At 38.5% G+C, this 23,215-nt stretch overlaps 1 protein-coding gene across 4 annotated transcripts in view; it reads right to left on the reverse strand.

The window, feature by feature from the left end:
• Window positions 1-1,786: 1,786 nt before the first annotated feature.
• MTMR1 (myotubularin related protein 1) overlaps window positions 1,787-23,215 on the reverse strand; it is a 35,476-nt gene continuing 14,047 nt past the window's right edge. For all 4 annotated transcript variants that reach the window (XM_027645365.1, XM_027645367.1, XM_027645368.1 and 1 more), the window contains 5 exons: window positions 22,831-23,037; window positions 21,925-22,017; window positions 16,917-17,030; window positions 15,338-15,514; window positions 1,787-3,907 (listed from right to left, as the gene is read on the reverse strand). In XM_027645365.1, coding sequence (XP_027501166.1) covers window positions 3,743-3,907; window positions 15,338-15,514; window positions 16,917-17,030; window positions 21,925-22,017; window positions 22,831-23,037 — 756 coding nt within the window. In that variant the 3' untranslated portion in view covers window positions 1,787-3,742. The remainder of the gene's footprint in view (window positions 3,908-15,337; window positions 15,515-16,916; window positions 17,031-21,924; window positions 22,018-22,830; window positions 23,038-23,215) is intronic.

Raw genomic sequence — 23,215 nt, forward strand, 5'->3', positions numbered from 1 at the left:
TTTTAGGCTTGATTTTTTTGTTTTTTTTTTTCATGGTGCAAGTAAACTGCAAGTGGTGGGCTGTATCCTTACAGTACATCACCTCTTCTGTGACTACACCAAAGATGTAAAAAAAACCCCACCAAACTGGACTTTTTGATAAAACAAATACCATTATGAAAACTGTAATTTAATGGTAAAAAATGAAGTATTCACATGCGTGCACACACACATGTGCTCCCCTTAAGGTCACCCAGCAGCTCCACTTGAGGCAGTGCCCTGTGCCCCTGGCTGCACTCAGCATGGCTGGGTTTGGTCTTTTTGGCTGGTTTTTGGTCCTTTTTGGCTGGTTTTTGGTCCTCTTCGCTGCCCTAGGTTTCCTGCAAAATCCAGGAAAGTTTTCTTTGGATTTTCACACCCACTAGATGAATCTCCCACGCAGTGCAAACTACGCTTTTGACCTTTGTATAATGATGCAATGCTCAGTCTCACAGTCAAAAAGGGTGGTTTATATTTCAAACTAGCTACTTCTGACTCGTGCTTCTTGTGGAGATAAAACTCTTTCTTCCCAATTGCACAAGATCTGGCAGGTAAAAGCTCTCTACGATACCCACTTAGTTCAGCAGATGTGATCACTCTGCAAATGGACATTCCTTTTTGTTTTCTACCATAAATGCTTCACTTGGGGAATAATCTGAATTGCCCTTTTCACTATGTCCTCTGCTGTGGGGCTTAATGCACATGAATGAGAGTTGTTGTCTCATTTCCAGCTTATAGAGAACCAGCTGTTCTTGGTGTTACTACAATACAGCATATGAATTAGTACAGCTTTTCTTGGAAAATGAAAGCAATGAAACACTTCTTGTTTAAAGCTTTTAACTCCTTGAGAAGGCTGCCTCTGCAGGGAACAGAACCAGGCAGATAGGAGTGTTTACCAGATTTAAAAGCCTTCTTCCATTTTAATGAAACAACAAAATATTACTTTTATCTACAGAGGAGAAAGAAATGTAAATTCAGCTCTGAAAAAACTATAATGGCAAAGTGTCTGATGCTGATGATTCACTTGACTTACTCTACCAGCAAAAAATGTGTCAGCTGGTTACCAAGGCTTCATCCCACTCTGGGACACTGGAAGTGGGTTGTTCCCCCTCTCACGTTGTCAATGACATCACTGACAACAGGAAAATCCTACAGGCCAAACATAACTGCTTGCTGTCTTTGCACATTCCCTTTATATCCAGCAGAGTCAAAACCAAAAACTAAAGCAAAAAGTTCCAGCTTTTGAACCAGAAGTTGATAGTTCTGTCCAAAGTGCATCAGAGAGGGAACAGGGTTCTGCTCTCTCCTTAACTAATTCCATACTGCCTTACTGAACAATAAAAAAGTAATGACAGAATTAGTTGTTAAACCAACAGGAAAAAAATCTGATTATCAGGAAGCAGACTGAGTCTGGTGACAGTGACCTCTTCAATTAAGTAGCACATATGAGCTGTAGAATACCTTTGAGTATTTCCATGTGAAGTATGTACAAACCCATCCATTGTGCTGACACACAGGACACCAGGACCATCCCCCAGTGCTCTCATGCAGATCAGAGACTCGCTGAGCTGTGTTGAAACTGGTGGATACACAGTCAGTCAGCTGAAATAACTGGTGTTCTGTGCAAAACCAAATTCTGAGTTTAGCTCTAGGAATCCAAGCTTTAAAAATCTCAGAATGCCCAAGCTAATCCAGTCATCACTTTTGCAATAATTACAGAGAAAATGTTGTGATTATTAGCACCAATAAAGAGAAAAACTTCAAAAGATTTTCTTTAGCACTGCATTTTAGAGATAATGTGCTTTACTTTAATATACAGTTAAAATGTCAAGGAAATCCAAAGTATGGAAGAGTTTAATTCAATACCATCTCAACATATTTTGGCAATGTAAAATTCACTGCTGGCACACTGTTCAGCAGAACCATTTTTACAGGAAAACATCTTTCATCTCTTTATAAAAAGCCTGAGGTTCAAGAGATGCAACATTGCAAGCCTTCTTAAACTCTGTTCTTGTACGTGAATATCTATTATAAAAAGCATTCACTACAGTAAAAAGGACATGTTGAAATACCCTGCACTGCACAGTAAACGTTCAAGACTGGATACAGCACTTCAGCCTTTCCAAGCTGAAGTCAGGAAAGTGCTCAGCAGCTCACCTTGCTCATTAACTACGTGCTGTGTGGAGTTACTGCAGAGAATGAGACAGAAAAGCACCGACGGGTATTAGGAACAAATGTGCAGCAACAAATAAGTACTCACAGTCACTGAAACCCACAGTCAGCATAGGGAGTCAACTGGCTCTGAAGAATGGGGCTTAGTTCCCACCAGCAGAACTCAGAGCAATACAAGCATGAGTCAAAAAGCAGAGCTGCAATATTTAAGTGTCCTAAGGAGAAGAACCACATTTTCATTGAAACATGGCAAGGAAAACAATCCAGGGAAAATTTGCAGCATGCACCATTTCTGGGCCTTCCAGGAAGGCCACTGAATAATTTTCTAAGAGGTGGAATGTTACAGTAATCAAATCTCTCTGATATGAGTATTTTTGGGGGGAGATGAAAGAAAGTTGAGAATGTATATTTTACATGAAAACACAGTTAAATTATTCATTTACGGAAGAAATGCTAGTAGGAACTTAAAAAACAAAAAGCCAAGAGGCTTTATTTCAAGAAAACCAATTATTATCATATTACTCAAAAACTTTGTCAAACAAAGTCATTGCAAGTTAAGGTCCTCAAAAGATTTTGGACAGGCAGGATCCATTTTCTGAACACACAGCTTAAACCCACGGGAGGATGCATATGTTTAACATCACATACACATGTGGGCATAAATGCACACAGCTTTGCATTTTGTGTGTACACTCTGAAACAAAACACACTTAACAATGTGGAGCTATACAGACTATACAATTTACACAGCTGGGTGTCATACCAACCCCAAATATTACCATTTGCTAGAAAACAAACTTTTACTTTGTACAAGACCTTGACATGAGTAAGTTTATCCCTCGCCCAGGAGGCTGAAACTGAACAATAAGCTAAACAGTCAAAAGACTTTATTTCAACTTGTACAAAAGGCATTAAAAAACCTAAAATACATGCTTTACCAAATATATTACATCATACAAGTCAGTGTGGTGTACTCGATAAATCCAGCTTAACTGCATCCACTTTTAATGGCATATTTAGTCAAAATGTAAAACTGACTACACTGGAAAACATTTATTTTAAAATCAATTTCCAAGTGCATTACCCTAAAAAAAATAAATTGCTCTAGCAAAAAAAAAAAAATATATATTACTGAGTGAAATAAGGAGCTCCCATTCAGAAAAACGTTCTGTGTAAGCATCATGTGGCATTTCATCTGATTCTCTCAACCAGGCATGGTACCCTACGCAGTGTGAGAGGCATTTTTCTGTCTGCCTGGCAGATGGATTCCTTTTTAGGATGGTTAAATTGTTAGTTGCTCAAAACAAAGTTTAATTTCACAATTGGTGATTTAGCTAGAATGTCAAAACACATGTGGGAACTGCCAACAAGAAAATACATCACATCTATTGAAGCTCTTTTTGGCCTCATTGTGATAATATCAGACACAGAATAAGGCATGTAGATCATAGCAATTACAAGTCACTCACAATCCTTTTGTGATGGGAAAAGCATTTCACCCTCCTCTCTGTATTACCTGACACTGCTTTTTTCACATGGCTTTTGTTCCACATCACACAGAGGTGTGCACTGGCGTGGCAGAATGGGAGGGAGATGAACCTCTGTCAGAGGAGGAAGAAATGGAACGTGTAGCAGCTTCCCGCTGCAAATCTTCAACCTTCTTCTGAAGCTCTGCCCGGATGGCCAGGAGCTCTTTAAGATTTTGGTGGATTGGAACCTGCCAGGTAAAGAAAGAAAAGGCTTACTTTGACTCTCGTAGTGAGTTATCTTCTCCAGTAATGCTGCTGCTGTTGCCCTAAAGTAGCACAAGGAATCCAACATCTTTCAGTATATCAGTATTTAGGAAAAGTGTTTCTTTAGCCATTTGAAATGAAGCATTTCAGGAACCTGTCCCCTTTTAACAACACAGCAGGAAATCCATTCAGAAGAGTGAAACATACCCCAATAAATGTACCTGTATCCCTTATCAATACCACTGTCAGCTGAACTTAAAATGCCTTTCCTGGGAACTATTTCCCCTGCCCGAGGGGGCAGGACTTATTATATAAAGAGAGTAGAGTTCACAAAGCTGGCTCCATATGGAGCATCTTGTTACTCTTCTAACCAGGCATCTTTCCAAGAGCCTGACCCCTTCCAGTGAGAAAAGTGCAGCAGCCAAGTGAGTGGTGCTTGTGCTGGACCTCCCAGAGTCACACTACAATAAACCTTTCACAGAAGTAGTGGGTTGTGCAGGTTTCTGCCTCTGCTTCTGACAGTACCCAACAGACACCAGAGATGCACCACGTGTACCAGAGTTCTCAGCATTTTTCATGTTCATCTGAAACATTCAACTATATCATGGCCAAAGGAAGATTCAAGCCACACTGGGTTTTGCAGCTGGATTTTTTATCTCAGACAAGCAAAGAGAGACCTCTCCCTCTTCCAAATTCCACAGAAAGGCCAAAAAAGTTTGACTGTAAATTGCTTTTAATTTATTTTATCCTGTATAAACTCTAATTGTTTATAACTTTTGGAAAGAGCAAGATGGGAAAAGACTTTAATGGGGCTGATGCAACAATCAGCAGCACTGGGAAACCTATGGATTGCTGGATGTTGTCCACATGCTGGAATGCCAGGGTCCAGGGAACTGCATTCACCCACTATTGCTTCCTACTGCTTAGAAGTGATTACAGGGCTGGGATGAACATCTGAATGTGCCATTTTCACATGGTGCTATGTGAAGGAGGTAGCAAACACCAGAAAGGGTTCCTCTTCTTGCCATCAACACACAACTCAGTCACAAGTTATGTTTTTCTGAATTCTGGCTTTTTAAAGGAAGCACAGCAAAATCCATGGACTGCTATATTTTCAGAACCTAACACTCATGTTTCTGACACAGGAAAATACCATTTAATTTCCAACTTTGGTTCTAACTTAAAACAATAAAATAGTGCCAGCAGTCTTTTTAGGTCAACAATTTTTTGGCCATACGCCCACAAACAGAAACTTCAGTGTATTCAAAAAGTGCTGCTCCCAGTACCCTGGGAGTCATCAATTCATACAGCATGTCATCTCCAGCAATTTTAAAAGCATAACTTTTTGAGTCTTCAGCAGAACAATCGCTGCACACCACCAAGTTCCCAGTGACCCTGGAGCCCTGCCTACACTGTGCCATGAACTCCCTCTCTTGCAATTTTATCCTGCATCCACCATACAAACTCTTCAGCAAATGAGGCCACAAATCTACAGAAGAGCCTCCTTCACCAATCAGACACAAAGCACGCCCTCCAGAAAGCCAATCTCATTTCTGTGAGGCAGTCTACAGAAAGTGTATACACTCAGAAACATGACAGAACTGAGTCTGGTGATGAAGTTTGTCCAAGGTGCTCTAACACATACTGTGGAAAATTCAGATTTCAGTGCAGATTGAGACTTTCTGGAATTAGCACCCCCTGCATTTATTTTTTTCCCCTGAATAAAAGATCCCTTCCTCACAGACTCCCACTTCACAATTCTTTATGAAGACATTTCCCCGAAACACTTAGGTCCCTAGCACAGTGATTTACCATTGGTATCATTAGTCACACAAGCCCTGGGTCACGGCAGATCTGTACACCTGATTTCTGCACAGCTTAATCACGACTCAGCAGACCAGGCCAATTTCTCTCAGACAGCTTTCACACGGGCATTGGCTGCTGTGTTCCACTGCACAGGGCTCAGGCACTCAGAAAGAGCAGTTCCACACAACCAGCTTTCGGGGAACCTGCCACAAATCCTGTCAGGATACGCTACACAAAAGCTGCTGCACAATCTGGCACGCTCTGTAAAGTGCTTCAAGGAGGAAAAGCGTGGCTGCACATCTCAATCCTCCTCCTGCATTCCCAGAACCTCATTCAACAGACACACGCTCCAACTTTGACGCAAGTGCTGTTGTCCCCACAGGTCCACCTTGAAGAGCAGAACTGCCTTCAAATAAATTAGCTAAATAATAATAATGACATTTAAAAAGTCTGTGTCTAGTCAAGTCACACACAAAACTCTTCAACATTGAGACTGCAAAATTATGCTCTCAAAAAATTAGGAGGTGTCAGAATGAAGATGACTTTGCCAAACTCAATTCAACCTTACCATACATCATTGGTTAAATAAACACTAAAATACCGCCTTCCCCCTTGTATTCCTCATTTACTCCGTGCACAGTTTGATGCAACTTAATTAACGAGCAGTTATTCAATATTTAGCTTTCTTTGCAATGTCTGACCCCATCTTTTATTTATTCTTCTGAACTTAAGATGTTTAAGTTTCTTCTTCTGTACTTTCATCTCATGTCAAGAAACAAATTTATTTCTACAGCACCCTAATGAGATATGGGAGTACTAACACTCCACTTGTACAGACAAGGATCTGAAGCTGGCACCTCCCTGATTTTGTGTACCTTGGATCTCCAATTGGTTTAACAGAGAACTTGGGAATTCTGCAATTGGGCCAAGTGAGTAGCAAGCAGGACACCCAGTAAATAAGGAGCACACACAGAATGACTGCTCCAGGTGAGCTCCCTTACAACAGAGGAATCCTGTGGCAAAGGCAGGGACAAACCTCATTTCTGTGGAGCAGCATCACGCTCTCTCTCCCACGGGACAACTCTTCCTTTGTCTGCAGGCATGTCCCCTCCAGTCTACTTTCCCAGATTGTATTCCATGGGTTGAACAGAAAGCAAACACCTCCAGCACTTGGAGCATTATTCAGTCCTAGATCCTATTCCCAGTTAGTGATAACTCTCTCACAGATTCTCTCTCTCAGTCCTTTTATTTATTCTCAGTCCTTGAGAATTCACTGAGATTGTTACAGCCTCAGACCTCTAAATTGGATGAATTCCTTCCAGGATATGAGCAGGCGTGTTTCTGAAACACAATGTCTCTTGCTAAAATCCCATGTTTGCTCTAGAGATGGAATATTTACAGAAAAGCAGCCCCTTGCCCCAACAGAAGTTCACAATACCATATTTTCATATGGGAAAACATTTTCCTTAGTCACATTCCCGTAAGCAACTGAGCCCTTCTTGGATCAAGTTTTACAAAACAATTCAGTCAGACACACATACTTGGTGACTCAATACAAATCATTAGAGCCCAGCAAAGCTGTAAGCAAGGCAGAGAAGGGTCTTATAATTGGAAAAAAATTATTGGCCATGTTTTAATAAGGGTGTGTTAGATGTAAACATTGCAAGACAGTTCTACATAAATACCACCATGCCATTTCGTATAGTAGTGTAAACACGAGGGGTTTTCTATTTCAAGTCTTTCCCAGGAAAGATTCTTTTTGGTTGCCAGTAACACAGCATCATGTAGGTGCACACTGATGTAAAACAGTTCCAAAAATAGGTTTCACACACTGAACTCCCAACATATACTTTAATTTCATGAAGTAAGAAGTCAGATTCAGTCTAGAAAAGTCTTGAGTATTTTCAAGCAGCAGACTGATTTTTTAGTGATAAAGGTTTATGCTAAAATTACATACTCATGGGTTAAGGAAAAGGTGGTAGAGGCAGCTGAAGTATTACAGTAGTTCTTATAGTAAGACTTGAAAATCAGCCCAGCATGGGGAGCTGTCTTTGCCCCCAGATGTCTTCAATGCTGCTACTGTAATACCCCTGTTTATAAAAAAACCCCAACAAATTCAAAGGGGAAAAGACAGAGTGAAAACAGAGGAAAATGCCCCAAACAAAACCCCTAAACCTAACCCCTCAACCTCAAGTTATGCAGTTTGGGGGGGTTTTTTGTTTGTTTTGTTTTTTAATTAAACCATTCAGAGAACCAAACAGAACTGGAATTATGATGTTTTCTGGGAGCCTCCTTCCATCTCGGAAGGAGGAGGAAAAGTAAAAGGATGAAGCATTGTCAAATGAATTTTGTCACAAAACCCATTAAATAACAAAAGAACTTCAGTTCATTTCCACATTTCCTAAAGACTTATCCCCAGGTAGACCTGTTGCTGTCAGTGTCTCCTCTTACCACCCCATGCAAATTCTTACAGGTAACTATCTCCATTTTTGTCACCTCACACCATTCTATATCAGCATGTCATTTCTCTCTCAAACAAAGCCTTCTTCAGAAGGAAAGGGGTCCAACAACCTTCACAATAACACCTGTAATGGCTTGCTGTGAACAAGGCTCTCCTTTACTTTGCCACTGTTAGGAATAAAAGGAAGTGGAAGAGTGACAGATTCTGTAAGGAACAAGAAGTTTGAAGAAAATCGTTTATTAAAAGATCTTGTTACCACCTTAACCCTAGAAGTGTGTCCTTGCACAGCACAAGTAGTGTCTCCAAGGCAAGCTTTTATTACAGTCTTGTTAAGAAATCACGTAATTGATTTGCCTGACATGAATTTGTTGGGAGGCTGACAGCAGCTGTACTGTTTTCTAATCTCTCATCCTGCCTCTCAAATTAGGAGTGGAAGCTCAAAAGATGACTCTGGACCCATCACCCAGATGCATTCAAGTTATTTGTGCTGCTCCACTCCACACATTTCAGCAGAGTGTGCAGCCCTTCCTTTGTCACACCAGCATCCCCACAGTGATGCTGCCAGGCAACAAACACCTGGCTGCTACAGCCAGGTCCATTATTCCTGTCCATAAGCCAGGGAAAAGCAGAGACCTACTTCTGCTGCATGAGAGGAGCCTACACAGATGAAACCTAACCCTGCAGCACATCTGTGGTTTGCCTGGGCTGGAAAATTGCCTGGCCATTGCTCTTGAGGGTGTTTTTCTTGTGCTATTCAAATTATTACCTCAATGTGCTGAAAAACAATAAATTTCATTTCCGTGATTTAACAAAACATTCCTGTAAAACTGAAGTAGAAACATAAAGGTGAATGCACTACATTAATTTTAACAGATTTTGGTGGGTTAACAGGTTAACCTCACCAAAAAATTCTGAACTATTTATAAGAAATAGAAACAGATTTCTTTAATCATATAAGATTTACAAAAAATAGATTAGAAGTTTATCATTCCAAAGCAAAACTGGCACTTGTATCTAAGATCCATGGCATTGCCAGCTGCCCTGTATCCCCAGGGTGTTTCTCCTCTCTGGTACGTGCAGTCTCTTTCCCCTGTAAGACCTGAGATAATTCTCCCATTGCTAATCATACTTGCAGTACTTGAAACCACATCCCCAACCAGTAAGAAGCAGCAAAATGCTGCAAAATTGAGTGAGCCATGAAACATTCTTCACTCAGAAAGAATGGATTGCAGGTTTCTGTAAATTAACCAGTTAAAATGGGTGGGGTTTTACTTTCCTGATTAGTTACCTTTGCTGTCTCTTTCATTCCAAAGCAGATACTTTTCCTACACTTTAAATCTAAGGTACCTACTGCCTATAATGAGCTGAAAAATACTGATGAACACTGCTAAAAACATTCTTTTTGCTTAAAATAGCATTGATACAAAACTATTTTTTAAACTGAATTACCCACATACTTCAAAATCAGAACCTGGTGTAGTGTAACTCTCAGCACACATCATTTCACAGTTATAATAACTTATTCCTGCTTGGGAAAGATAAAGTTAGGGTTTTTTAAAATTATCTCCACACAGAAGCTATAATTATGCTATACAATGTACATGCTACATCCCATATAAAAACCACCTAGACATAAGACAGCTCCATTCCCTCAAAAATTCAAACCTTCCTCTTCACAGAATTACTACAGTTCACTTTCAGTACTGATTTTCAGGTTTTCATCCCCAAGGAATCCTTCAGGATCCTCAAGTGCTTTTGGACAGCAAAATTTGTCAACACAAGGATACGTGTAAGAGAAATTATAATAGCTACTCACTTATAGTACTGCCAAGTCTTAATTGGATGGATATCTAGTGTGTATTACTGTACTAGCTCAAGGACAGTCATTCAAATGAAAATTGTTCAACAGTGAATGCATTTTGTCTTGTTCAGCGAGCACACTTTATCTATTTTAGCAACACGGAAGAAAGGCTGCAGAGGAAAATGGTTATTTTAAATTCATTGCTTGACTTAGGACTGTCAGTTTTCCAAAAACCTACTCTGTGCACTGGAAAGACAACAATATCTTTCACTTGAGCTTTTTTGCTCATCTTCATGAAGAGCTGGAACTCTGACAGTCTTGCTTTTAAAGCCTAGTTAACAGGATACACGCAGCAAAAGCCAGCCTCAAATGATGAAGACACTGGTTTCCAATAATAATCAATACTTCCACACTTATTGTAGAGGTGTGCTCCTGAGAAACCAAGCAAAACCCCCTGGCCTTCTGGAAAACCAAGGAGTAGCAAACAGAAATTATTAGGAATCCTACCAGGTGGGAATTGGAACAGAGATTTTTGCAAACAACTGCTAGATTCAACCAGACTTGGGAAACTGTACACGCTACAAGCTGATGCCATTGCTTGTTAAAACCTACAGCCCATTTAGATTTAGACATCTGATAGATGAGGGCAATTATTTGAGTGCTTGCCCTTCGAAATATGTTAGAAACTCACAAAAATGAAGATAATTTGCACAGTACTAGTTTCTCTCATTCTGTGCATGTTCTGATGCTGTGCTCATTACAGGATACCAATTTTTTTTCCTTAAATAACTACAGAGTCTTTCAGCACCCAGGATAGGCAGTTAGTCTCTATTTTATTCCATATAAATTGAATGCTGGGAGTTTTATCTGCAGAAATCTTGACACCCTGTTAGAGAGAAACTACCGGGCACTGCATGAAACTTTTGCCCCATCTCACAAGAAACTCTTTGCTAACTGCAGGAATGAAAATCTCCTTTGCTAGGCAACACTCAGTTATCTAATCTACAAGGTGGCTCCTTCTGACATCTTCCACCTCATTCTTTCATGCAAAAAGATGGACTCAAGGCCAGCAATGCCAAGCAGTTCCAGAGCCATACAATGGCTTTGTCCTGCCACAAAATGGTGTTAAAATCAAATGTATGAACTTCTAAAAATATTACAACCAATGTCAACATACTCAGAAAGCAACACACTAAGCAATGTGATAAATAATATCAACATCCCATGTGCCAGGCAGTAAGTTCCATGCAGTAAGTTATATGTTATCCTATTATATGCAGGATAAAGCATGTCAGTAATTATGTTTTCCAGTTTATTCTCAGCAATTTTCCCAGTGACATTTAGCACGTTATTTGTTCTTTTCAGTATACAATATTTTGTGTTTATTGACACTGAAGTTCAGCTGACATCTGATCACAACTGTTCAACACATCAAATCCTTCTGCAATTCTATACATAGCATAAAATAAAAGCAGCAATTGTAAGCTACTTATATGCTTTACAGTAATTTCTGTATATACTGAACAAGTAGTTTTACTTATTCCTACCTTTTCCTTTCATTTCTGTGAGTGAGCTGCCAACCTACCAACAGACTTTCCCTGGATTTTCACAGGAGCTCCAGGACTGCCTTCAGCAGATGATTCAGTAGCTGAACTGAATTTCTAAGTTATAGATGGTGCTAGCCTTTTACTCTGGATGACAGTCCACATACAAAGAAAAGAATGAATTTGAAAAAATGATAGGGATTCCTGTGATATTATCACTAACACTACAGCCAAATTTACAGAACAGAGCTTGAAGAAAAATGATCAGGCATAGAAGAATAAAAAACCCTACATAAAACCAAAACAAAACTAAGCCCTGACCTCCAAGGGTTAAAATGCCACTTCCCAGAAGGCATAAAAACAACTAAACACATCCTAACCGACTATGCAAAATTTGGTGACTAAAATACATTCTCTTCCTTGCCTCTCACATAGCAAGACACAGCTTGAATTAAAAGGACCAGAACTTTTACTCATGTTCTGCATATATGAATGATAAGGGTATAGCACTTCAAAAACACTGCTGCTTCAGAAGTCATACTCAGGAATATAATTGCTGTGCTCTCCCCACCTTCCCGAGTTGCCCAAGCAGATACCTAATGACATCTGGCAGCCAGAGCTCCTGAAACCAGTGTCAAGAAGAGGTCAGAATGACTACATGGAAAAGGAAAGGGAAATATATATCAACTGAAAAAATTCAAAAGCATCATGTTATGTATTCCAGACTAGTAGGGTCAATCTGAAAGCCCAGGAGTAGGTACCCAGAGAGCCCACACCTCTGAATGAGAGAATGGAAGAACTTATCTTCCAGATGTCATCTACAAACATGCATTTCTCCAACTGAAGGGAAGGACAAATCCGAAAAAAGTTTTCTCAGTCACTGAACTCAAGTAAGATAGAATTTAAATCTATCTAATTTTCTTGGGACAAGAAGTCAATAATGATGTAACGCCTCCAAACTCAAACCACAGAACATTTTATTTCACTTAAGAATTTAGAATGACCTTGCTGAAGCACAATTTAGCAAAAGGGGAGTCTACAACAAATATCCACATTTAACCTAGAATCTTCCACAGTGTTCACTTCTCAGACTCCTGAGCTTTGACCCTATGGAAGGAGGCTGGGTGTCACCTAAGTGCACAGGATCTATTGCAGTGCAAAATAAACAGGGCTCTTGATGCAATTAAACACTATCAAAACCACCATTTCAGGCTTCCACAAAACTCAGATTGAACTGAAGATATATCATTCTAAGTAATCTTTTCTTTACAGAACATAAGAATAATCCTAAACTCTGTATGTCCTAGTGCAATTAAGAGTATGCTCAGACCTTATCACACTGGTAAAGGTTTGATGAGACACAGATATTTGAAGACAGAGTACAATAATGCAAAAATTAATGGTTATATCAAGTTGGCATTCAGTAATTCTAAAATTAAAAAAATGAAAGGTCATATATGCTCATTTCCAACAGAAAAGGCAATGAAGTGCAATGATTAACTTCTCTCAGTCCATTTAAAGATTCAAGTTCACTAATCAAGCTGAAATTAGAAAACCTAAAATATTGCCTCAAACAAAAACCTGCCCCTCTGCTCTTATGAGTTTTCTCTCCCCTAACATAAAGCTGGTTGAAAACAGGCATGAAAGATCCATTCTGATTATATTAAAGGACTAATATTCATCTTCCTTTAAACTCACCTACTGGGCATTTCTCCTTTTTGGTGAGCTTCTAGAAAACAATAAACATTTCCTAGTTTCCTGAAGATGTTTTTGCAGCTGATGAAACAGCACGTGAGGTTGCCTTGAGCTATTCATCAGAGAGCTCTTCATTAACGTTAAATTTATTTTATTTCCCCTTATATTTAGTTGAAAACCAAGAGAACACATTAAAAGGTATTCAACAAAATCACCTTTTATCAGTATGCAGGGATGGCCCATTCTTTTAATAAATTCACTGATTAAGAAATTCTTTCACTGAAGATAAGTGAAGACCTGCTGGGCGTCACAAGGGTCATTGTCTTTTTTTCTGTCATGGAATGGGTCTGAATGTTACTGAATCAGTTAACAGGGTGTGACATCAGACAATGGAAACACAGAGGAAAGCACACTTAGTATATTGTGATTATGAAGGCAGCTTATTTACTTGCTTGTATGAGTTTGTGCTTTCGTAATTAGACCGCAATTCTGCATCAAAAAGTGTAATTTCTGCAGCAAATTTATCCAAGTAGATGGGAAACACTTCCAAATATTTGTCATAAATATCACATAAATTCAGGCCAGGGACAAGAGGAAAGGAATGATGTATCTCCACAAGACAAAGCTTATGTGGTAGAACTAAAAAGTTGAAACAGTTGTATAAGTACTTCAAGAAAAACACGTGGTAGTGAAGCTAAGGCAGTTACCAGGACCATCACATTTTATTACCTTCAGCTGCTGATCTGAGGGACCTGCTCTCACAGACCAGTGAAGACCACTGGGTCCCACGTGCCAAAGTGCCTGCAGAGTGCTCTCTGACAGGACAGCGAGCAGGGCTTGCCACTAAGCAGATGACAGCTCTGATATCTTCTCATGTCATCTCTTCCCCATCTCTTCCAGACCAGGACTAGCTTTCATGTGTGTGTTTACAAAGACTGCTTGCTCTCAGGGCCTACAGAGCTCAATCAAACACAAGTAATAAACTGACACTGCTGCAGTCAGTTACACTAAAATATGCATAAACCACCCAAAATGGTGTTCGGCAAACAGGCTAAAGGAAAGATGTTATTTTGCTAAAAAGCAGTTGACAATTTTACTTTAAAAATTATAAAACTTAAAATACGCGATCTTTCAAAGTTTTAACGAGTTAAGAGAAACAAAGCAGCTCAGAGGAAACACCTCAGTGAGAAGGTAACTAATCCAGACTTTTCCAGGACCAGTGTACTGTCCTTGAAATCTACCTTGGAACACCATCTTTTACAACAGCCTCTGACTGGTGGGTGTCTAATAAATCTGAAACTCACATCTCATTCTAACACTCCAAGATGAAAGCAGCTTTCAGGCAGCCATTTAATACAGGTAATTTATCATAATATGCTGGGGGGTACCTCGGAATGTTACCTTAATAAAGAGATGGTGTAGCACTCTCAGATATATTACGGCTGTGACAAAATCTGAATGTTCTTCCTTCAGACTTCTAAGCATGAGAGCATATGGAGTATTTGTCTGACGAGATTTAGAGAACAAAAACTGGATGAATCAAGGAGCGTGTATAGTGAGTGTTTAATCTTTAGTATGCCAGCTTGAAATCGCAAAGGTCAATTGAAAACAAGCATCTATGTGGTGCTAAGTTTAGAAAGCCTGCAAAATGAGCCAGTATATACTCCAATTCTTTCAGAAACTGCTGCTATATTTTATGTCATCGTTGGTAAAGGGCAAAACATGATTAAAAACAAAGGTACGCAAAACTCTACAAGAAGGTTAAGGGCAATAAAAGTATTAAAAAGGGTTACAAAGTATCACAGAAGTGGTATAAAAGTAATCTTCTGACGACAAAGACTGTTAATCTGTTACCTTTCACAAGCCAATACAGTAATACTGTAACTCCCTATTCTACTGGTGACTCGAATGAAAACTTCCTTTTTCCAATTTTGAACACATCCTGCATCTTCTTTGACACAATCACCTTTTCCCCTATCAGCTGAAATACATGCAACAGACGAGCACTTTTGAAATTAAATGCTGCATTCAACACTACAAAAGCCAGTAATTTCTCTTAATCTCTGTGATCTTCCCTAAAACATAAAAGACACGTGAAAGCTCACACCTGAGGCCGCATCCTCGGGTTCCACCTGACGTAGTAGTTCACCCACAGTTCCAAATGGTTCAGACTGGCAACAGGATACAGGACGTGGTTTTCATAGTTCACATAGAAAGGATTTGTGAACTCCTCTAACTGGCTGTTTATGTAGGACCACAGTGATACAGTCCTGGTGCTCACCTCCTGGTGGACAAAAAAAAAAATAGTAAAAAAATTAATTACGTGGATTACAAAAACTTGAAGTATGACGTTAATGTCTATATATCAGTAATTCTGCCTGTGAAATTTACCTTATCTACTAGAAAATTGCAAGATGACTGAGAACACTTCAGTAGCTGATCATTAAACAGCCTTAAAACTTTAGGAAAACATTTGAACACTTATGCTGGTCCAAGGCTAACAGAGAAAGGAGACTGATATTATTTTCAGAGACACTAAGTCCAGATGAGCAAAAGCAACTTGTACTGCTTATAATTTACAGCAATGTTTACAGCCACTTAAAGATATGGCTACACACTCACCAACTAAACAAACAAAAAAAATAAACTGGTTTTGACAAGAAGAATCAGTGAAGAGATCAGTCGTTTAGAAGATCCAAAACAGCACCTGTGAAAAATAATTACTCAATTTTCCCAGTCATACTACTTGCTCCTACCAATTGATACTATGCTTTAAATTGCCTATTTTACCTTTATTTGCACTTCTGAAAGTTGTATTACCCTAAATTTAACCAGCATAATAATGGTTAGATCAAAGATTGTAAACCTGAGCTTGGATCAGATTCATCTTGCAATTTTACACTCCTTCAGCATTGTAAAGCATGTGTTTCTACTACTGCTGTGTCTTAAATTGCATTTCTTTATTGAGAATTACATCTGACTATTCATTTATGAAAAAAAGCTGCCTGGAAACACTGCATTTGCTGAGAACATGTTATTCAGCTCCATCTTGTGGAATTTACATGCAACTTTTCCCCTACAGAAGCAGCAGAGACAAACCACAAGAAAACAGCAAAGCTGAATGTAGTAAGGAATTGCAACTTGCTTTAGAAAATATGAAGTATTAAAACAACAAAGCCAGAAGTAAGCAAAAGTGTACTTGGAATATTAACAACATTTTAATTTTTGTCCCCACAAACCTATACTATTTCACTCACTTAATTTCATTTCATTTAGATAATTTAAATTTCTGTAGTCTTCAACCATAACTTCTATGTCCTAAAGTGACCTGTAAAGTCAGTGTTAAGAGTTCCTTTGGAAATAGTGAAAGAAATGCTAATATGATTTGATAATTACTGTTATTTATAACTGTGTATGTTGGCTAAAAATACCTGCAAGACAACTTACTAAAACCCTCAACCCCCTGAACAGATAATAACTAAAGAAACATAAGTGCCACCTCATTTAATAGCAGGGCATTCAGTACATATTTCTCATACCAAGAAAATTTCATGTGCAAATTGTCTTTTAAGACTATGTGACAAATGTATCCCAAACCCACAGCTCAAATGTTCTTAGCTCTTGTATTCTAAGCATTCTTTTATAAAATCAGCAAACTAAGAATGTGCATAACACTAACTATTTACCTCTTTTAATCTCTCTTTTTCACAGTTGCATAAGAAAGTACCAAAGAGACAACTGTAAAGGTGATCCAGAATGGTGATCAAAAATAACTCGTTGAATTCAAAGGCTGCAGGAAACTGAAATAAAAAAATTGGCAAAATTACTTTAAACTTTATTTTAAGCAATATAAAAAGGAAGAAACTCAGACATAAGAAATAACCAAGTAAGAGTTTTTTTCTTATTATTTAGAGATTATTTCAAGGAAAACTCAGGAATTTCAGTAACTCTCACTGCAATACATTCCACCTATGTACTTCTTTATAAATACTTCTCAGAGACAAACTTTACATTCGTTATCCAAGTATACTAGAGTACAAGCATTAGCTAGTGTGAAACTGGTGATACAAAGCAATCCATTTTAAGATGCTCTAACAGTATTCTGTTCTCACTGCAAATCCTCGAATATATACTTTTTATCTCTTGTTAAAAGACAAGAGAACATTTTCTGGAAAAAAAAAAAAAAGAAAAAAAGAAACAACAAGATGATGGCATTTTAGAGTTATTTCCTTTTCTAACATGGCATGAATTAGATAATAAAGACTGCTGCAGATACATTGTGCTTAACATATATTTAAAATTTGTCTTTAACTTTCTACCCAAGTAAGTTACTTTTCTCCATTTCACCCCTTGAGTTTAGTACCAGCCATATACAATAAGCCTTTAATCCCTCTCCTTTTGTACTGGAAAGTAAATCCTGTACATCTGAAATGAAAGAACTGTTATTCCCCTGAGCACCATTAGGTATTTTATTCACAAGCAGAGGTTACCTGATACATTCTAGGAAAAAGAGCTAGAAATCTGAAAACACTCAAAATGTTTCTTTTAATCTGTAGCGCTCTAAGAAGCATAAAGGAAGAAATCACTGCAAACTGCATGGGCTGGTAACCATTCAGATAGAAAAAGTCCTTCTGCAATCAAATTTTATAACCGGACTACACGTGGCTTGATGTGTTAAAATAACTTTGTGTTCAGTATGACAAGGGTTGCAAACACAGATATGGAATGATAGACATTTAGAAGAATAAAAAATTGAGAAGACTAAAGGAAAACTTAAGAAGTAGCATTTCTCTCATTAACACGAAAGAGAATGTTATAAGAGACTAATTTTCAAGACAAACTAAACAAAGTTTTTTCATTCCCACTAAAGGACTAAATCTTTATAGAAGTCTAAGAGGCAAAGCTACAGAGTCATGAGGCAGAATTTCTTGCTATACAGAGAAATGCAGAGGACTGGTTTCTGTTATTTGACACTGAAGAATACTGAACACCTTGGCAAGTGACTCAAGAGCTACTTTAAATAAATGAAGACAGTAAGTATAACTAGAAGTAATAACACAGCAATTGGGACTGTGGGTGAACTAGCTGATCCAGAAATTCCTCTTCAGTGTCATCTGTGATTTATGAAAGGCAAATGTTTATTCATGTTGAAAGTAAAGAGCTGAATAACACACAATGGGTGTGCTTGTATTAAACCCAGAAAGATCTAAGTTTTAAACAATGTTCTATTAAAAGAAGATTTATTTAAGTCAAACATTGTAAAAACATTCCCTTTCCAAGCTAATATATACCAACTTTTGACTGAAAATTTTGAGTAAGGGAATTATCAACATCATTACTCAGAAAGTGAATGGAAACCTTCCTTCTTCTGACTCTGTTACAGATTGCACACTGTTCACCAGCACAGCTCACACTAGGGGTTCTCTCACAAATCACGGGTTGTTTTCACCTCCCAACCACTTGTTTTCAGAAAACACAGAGGAACTTAAGATTATCAAATTCTCTTTTCCAGTCATGTTCAAAAGTTATTAGTTACAGCACTTCCTTCTCTCTAGGAAATCGTGCTGGAACTTAATTAGAAAACAAGGATGTTACCAAAACAGCCATGATTTTAAATAAGCATGAACAGAACTTGACAAGCAGGTGTGCCAAACCCAGTCAGGAGAAAATCGAGTGGGGTCTGAGACCCCAATCTGCTGTGTCCAGCCCAAAGCAGCAATCAGATACAGAGAGCAAAAATAATTTGCAAAGCATCAAAATGATATTTGGAAAAAACTTTGAAGACAAAGCCTCTCCTAAAGGGACCCTCTTTAACTGAAAGCATTAAATGAGCCTTGTCACATCAGGGTTCTGTGCTGTGACAGGTCCATACTAATCAGACGGATGCCGACATGGCCACTATTCCAACCCAGTGAAGCATATTCAAAATTCCATACATCAGTGGTTGCACTCCAACTAATTTTTTAATAAGTGATAGCACTTTATTGAAGGCCTGTCTTTGGATACAAGAGTTGTACTGTTGGAGCTGATGTATCAAGACTGTAAAGCTTCTATTACTGCTGCTGAAAAATCACTGACCTAAAAATGCCTTCCTCTGTAGTTCCAAGCCCATTAGTGTCTGTTTGAAGATTCAGGTGGAAAAATTCCCCAAATGAAAATTTACTTCTTGTCAAATCCACTAATTGTGAGAAAACACACGGGTCATTAAAATCTGCCACTTGATGCTGCTGGAGTTGTTAGGGGTTTTTGTAAAGGAGGTACTTAAAAAAAGGAATTCTCTTGTTAAGTCTGGTGATGCCAAGTGGCATTTGATTCAGAGACATGCAAAATAAACTTGTTTGTTAATCAATGAACTCGTTCTGTGCTACAGTTACATTTCACATTGAAGCACTTTGCAGAACGGACTGGATACTGAACACAGAGTGCACTGCTGAATCCAGTGAAAAATGCATCTAATGCATCTCCAGCAACAGCTGACACCCAGTTACAAACAGGATGAAGCTGGCAACTTTAAACAGACCTTTCCTCCTGTGAGGGTTCTGTGCACGAAAGGTAGAAAGTTACAACTGATGCTGCAGTGCTACATGCAAATTTTACAGTTCTGTTTCATTTTTAACAGGGCATCAGTATTTCATCAGCTCACATGTGGCCTTTCCAATTTGACATCTGCTATTTAAAATCACCAGAATTTACTAACAGAGGAGGGAAATCACTTCACCATATGTTTTTTTATTAAAATCTGATGTCAATGTACTTGCTCTCAAGTTCTCTGTTATTGTATTTGTGTGTCACAAAGACCATAAAACCAAGGGAAAATATAAGGCTGTCAAAGATTAAATTTCATTGTCTGAAGCTGTCTGGAAATTTGTATCTTAGTGGGAAGTTAGAGATTCTCTCACTGTATTAAGTCAACTGTTTTAAGAATGTGACTCTTAGAACCCAAAAGGGCAAATTTGCTTGCTTTGAGCCCATGCCCAAACTCGAGCCTTTACACCCTCATGCAGCCATTAACACTTATTTGGGCTTTGGAACATTTCACATATGTTTACCATGAATTCTAAAGCATGAAACTACCACTGTTTAGTGAGCAAGTGATCTATCTACACAAGGATAAAATAGAATCCTGCTTTTCAAAAGCCCGTGTCAAAGTAATCACAGTCTTCACATCTCTTCTCTAGGTGTTCAAGTCAACTAAAAAATAGAAATAAGTAGGCAGGAACTGTTCAAGAACCATGTTATCTATCTTTCCCTGTGTAACTAATGATTTTTCAATGCCACTGGTGTCCATGAATTTCAGAACAGTTTCTGGATTCAGGTTTTGAACAGATGTGGTATTGGCAAAATGTTTCACAGATTCTCCCCCTGCCCCCATCCCTTTCTGTTTTTTAAGCTAGAGGGAACTAAACTGTTTATAGCAAGAAATAAGAGGCAGCAAGGGAGATCACAAAAATAGAAGAGTCTGATCTCAATTAAGGAACTCCCCAGAGGACTTTTGTTCCTACCAGGTGTTTAGAACTGCTTCTCTCTGCTATTGTTATTAGCTTTCCTCTGAAAGAGGGACAGAACTTTACATTTATTTTCTCCAGCCATACTAAGCAGCACATTAATGCTGAAACACAGATATATAGAAAGAGAAAGTTTACAAGACAGCCTGGACAAAGGCCCAGTGTACCAGCAGGGAACTCTCATAAAGCACCAAAGATAACTGTTTTGAATACAAGTTTTGGAAACTATGGTGTAAGGTTTTAAGAACCATGTTCAGAACAAGATTAATGTAACATACCTGGAAGTGCTAGGATCATACAGAACCAGATTGTTACCCTTCTCTCTTCAGAACAAATCACATACTATACTAACAGCTTTTACTATAACAGCACAGACCTATGTTAGCTTCCAGGAGAAAAAAAAGGGAAAAAAAAAAAAAAAAGAGAAAGGGGGAAGAAAAAAAAAAGAAAAAAAAAAAGAGTCAAGCACCAAGCACTTCTAATTCACTTGGAAATAAAGCCTTCATGTGGACCACCTACTTCAGTAACCCCATTAAAGAACAGAAATATAGAAGCTCAGAAAAATGATGGCTAAATCCATTCAATAATTTAACTTTTCAGAACAAAAATGAGAAGCTCAATATTTTGGTATCTTAAGTATCACTAATTTCAAACATCTCCCCTGGTCCAGAGGTAAAAGCAGCGGTGGAAGTAAGAAAACTTACCAGAGAATAGGCTTGTGTGTTAGAAACACTGTACTGTCTGTATAACACTGAAAACATCTACATTTGAGATATATACAGAAGAACTCTCTCCTGCCCTCAGTTCACAATCAGCCTGGATTTTTCCTTTTTCTTAAGGACAATATAAATCCATATGAACATTTACTCCACCAGTGAACATGCAATGCAAATCATTTGTATCATTTGTATCATTTATCAATAACCCTCATTCATGTAATCAAGGAATCCTCCAAAAGCCTATTTTAAACAAAAAGAATTGCTGGTATTTTGGTCTCAAGACAACACTTCTGCTCTATCTCCTCGTACTTCACTTCTGAGCAGAAATTTTCCCTCTGTGTGCACAGTGCAGCCACAGCACAACCAACTTCGGCAAACACGCTACTGCAAAGGAATGTGTTCTCCTACATGAATTACATTTGCAAGATAAAGACTGAAACCTCATAGAAATACTCTCTTAAGCATCTTACCTGCTTTGTCATTTGCCAAACACAGTCGATGAACTGAAGGAAAATGGGAGATCTGTCAGCATCCGCATGATCATCATCCCCGTGTCCTACTCGCTGAAAGTCAGAGCACACTTCATTTCAGTCTGGGGTGTTTACAGTACCCTCCCAACACTGTAAAGTCCAGCAACTCTTAAATATGTTCCAGAGGTGAACAAGACAAGCAAATCTTCCATAACACAAACCTGTATTATCCAACTACTAAAGACACATCCCAGTATTCACTTATAGACATGCATCTGCTGCGGAGCAGAGCTGGAGAGGCCCTTGGTCAACAAAGCTGTGTTTCCCCATCTTCTACTGCATAGCCACTGATTTCTACCAGTGGGTAAAACTGGTAGACATTTGCTTTAAATGTACTGAAACAGTGATTATTCCATATCCACCTGCCATAATCACATGTCATTTCTGCTAAACCATCTTAGAGTTAGAGCCCACAGAATGTCACAACAATTTATTCTAATTCCCCACTAGCCCACGTGTTAAAATAAACACTTCAACCTTAAATCAGAGTAATGGTTCCAGCAATTTTACCTTCTAGACACCTTAACTGTTTTCCTTGTTACTCCATTCGTAAGCTGGCTGGAGATGAAGCAATGTGTTACAATCCCTCTTCCTCATACAAAAGCCATGTGGCTTTTTTTAACCATCGTGTTCAAGCCACTTCACTTTCATTTACTTTATTATTATACCTCACATAGAGATTTCCCATTAAAAATGATCAGGTCACAATTCTCTGACACACTCAGACCATTAAAAGAAGGGCACCAGAGATAATAACCAAAATGCAGCAGAGCACAGTGAGAAAACATGCTACTCAAAATAAAAGCACTGAAGGTGACAAATTCCACACTAAACCTTCCAGCTTACCATTGCAAATCGGTGTCCAAAACTTATCCATTCTTTCTCTACAAGAACTTCAAACCCCTTGATGGTTCTGTAATAGCTGTCCAGCATGAGCATGGCCAGTGCAGTGAGCTGTGCAGTTCGGTCCCAGCCGTCGCTGCAGTGAACCACCACAGAGGTTTTACCAGATTCGATTTTATCTGCAATTCTCACTGCTCCGGCAAGAAGCATCTTCAACAAACAAAATTCAAGAAACAAGCACATTAAATGCTAACCAAAACTCTGCAAAAAAAAGGTATAATTTTATACCTTTAAAGTCATTATGTTTTTAAAATTTCATATTAGTTACGTAATCATCCTAATGACATTGCTTTAAATTAGAGGTTTCCAAATGGAGTCATGCATACTC

Source organism: Corapipo altera, unplaced genomic scaffold, assembly GCF_003945725.1.
Source record: "Corapipo altera isolate COAL_440 unplaced genomic scaffold, ASM394572v1 65, whole genome shotgun sequence".
Taxonomy (NCBI): Eukaryota; Metazoa; Chordata; class Aves; order Passeriformes; family Pipridae; genus Corapipo; species Corapipo altera.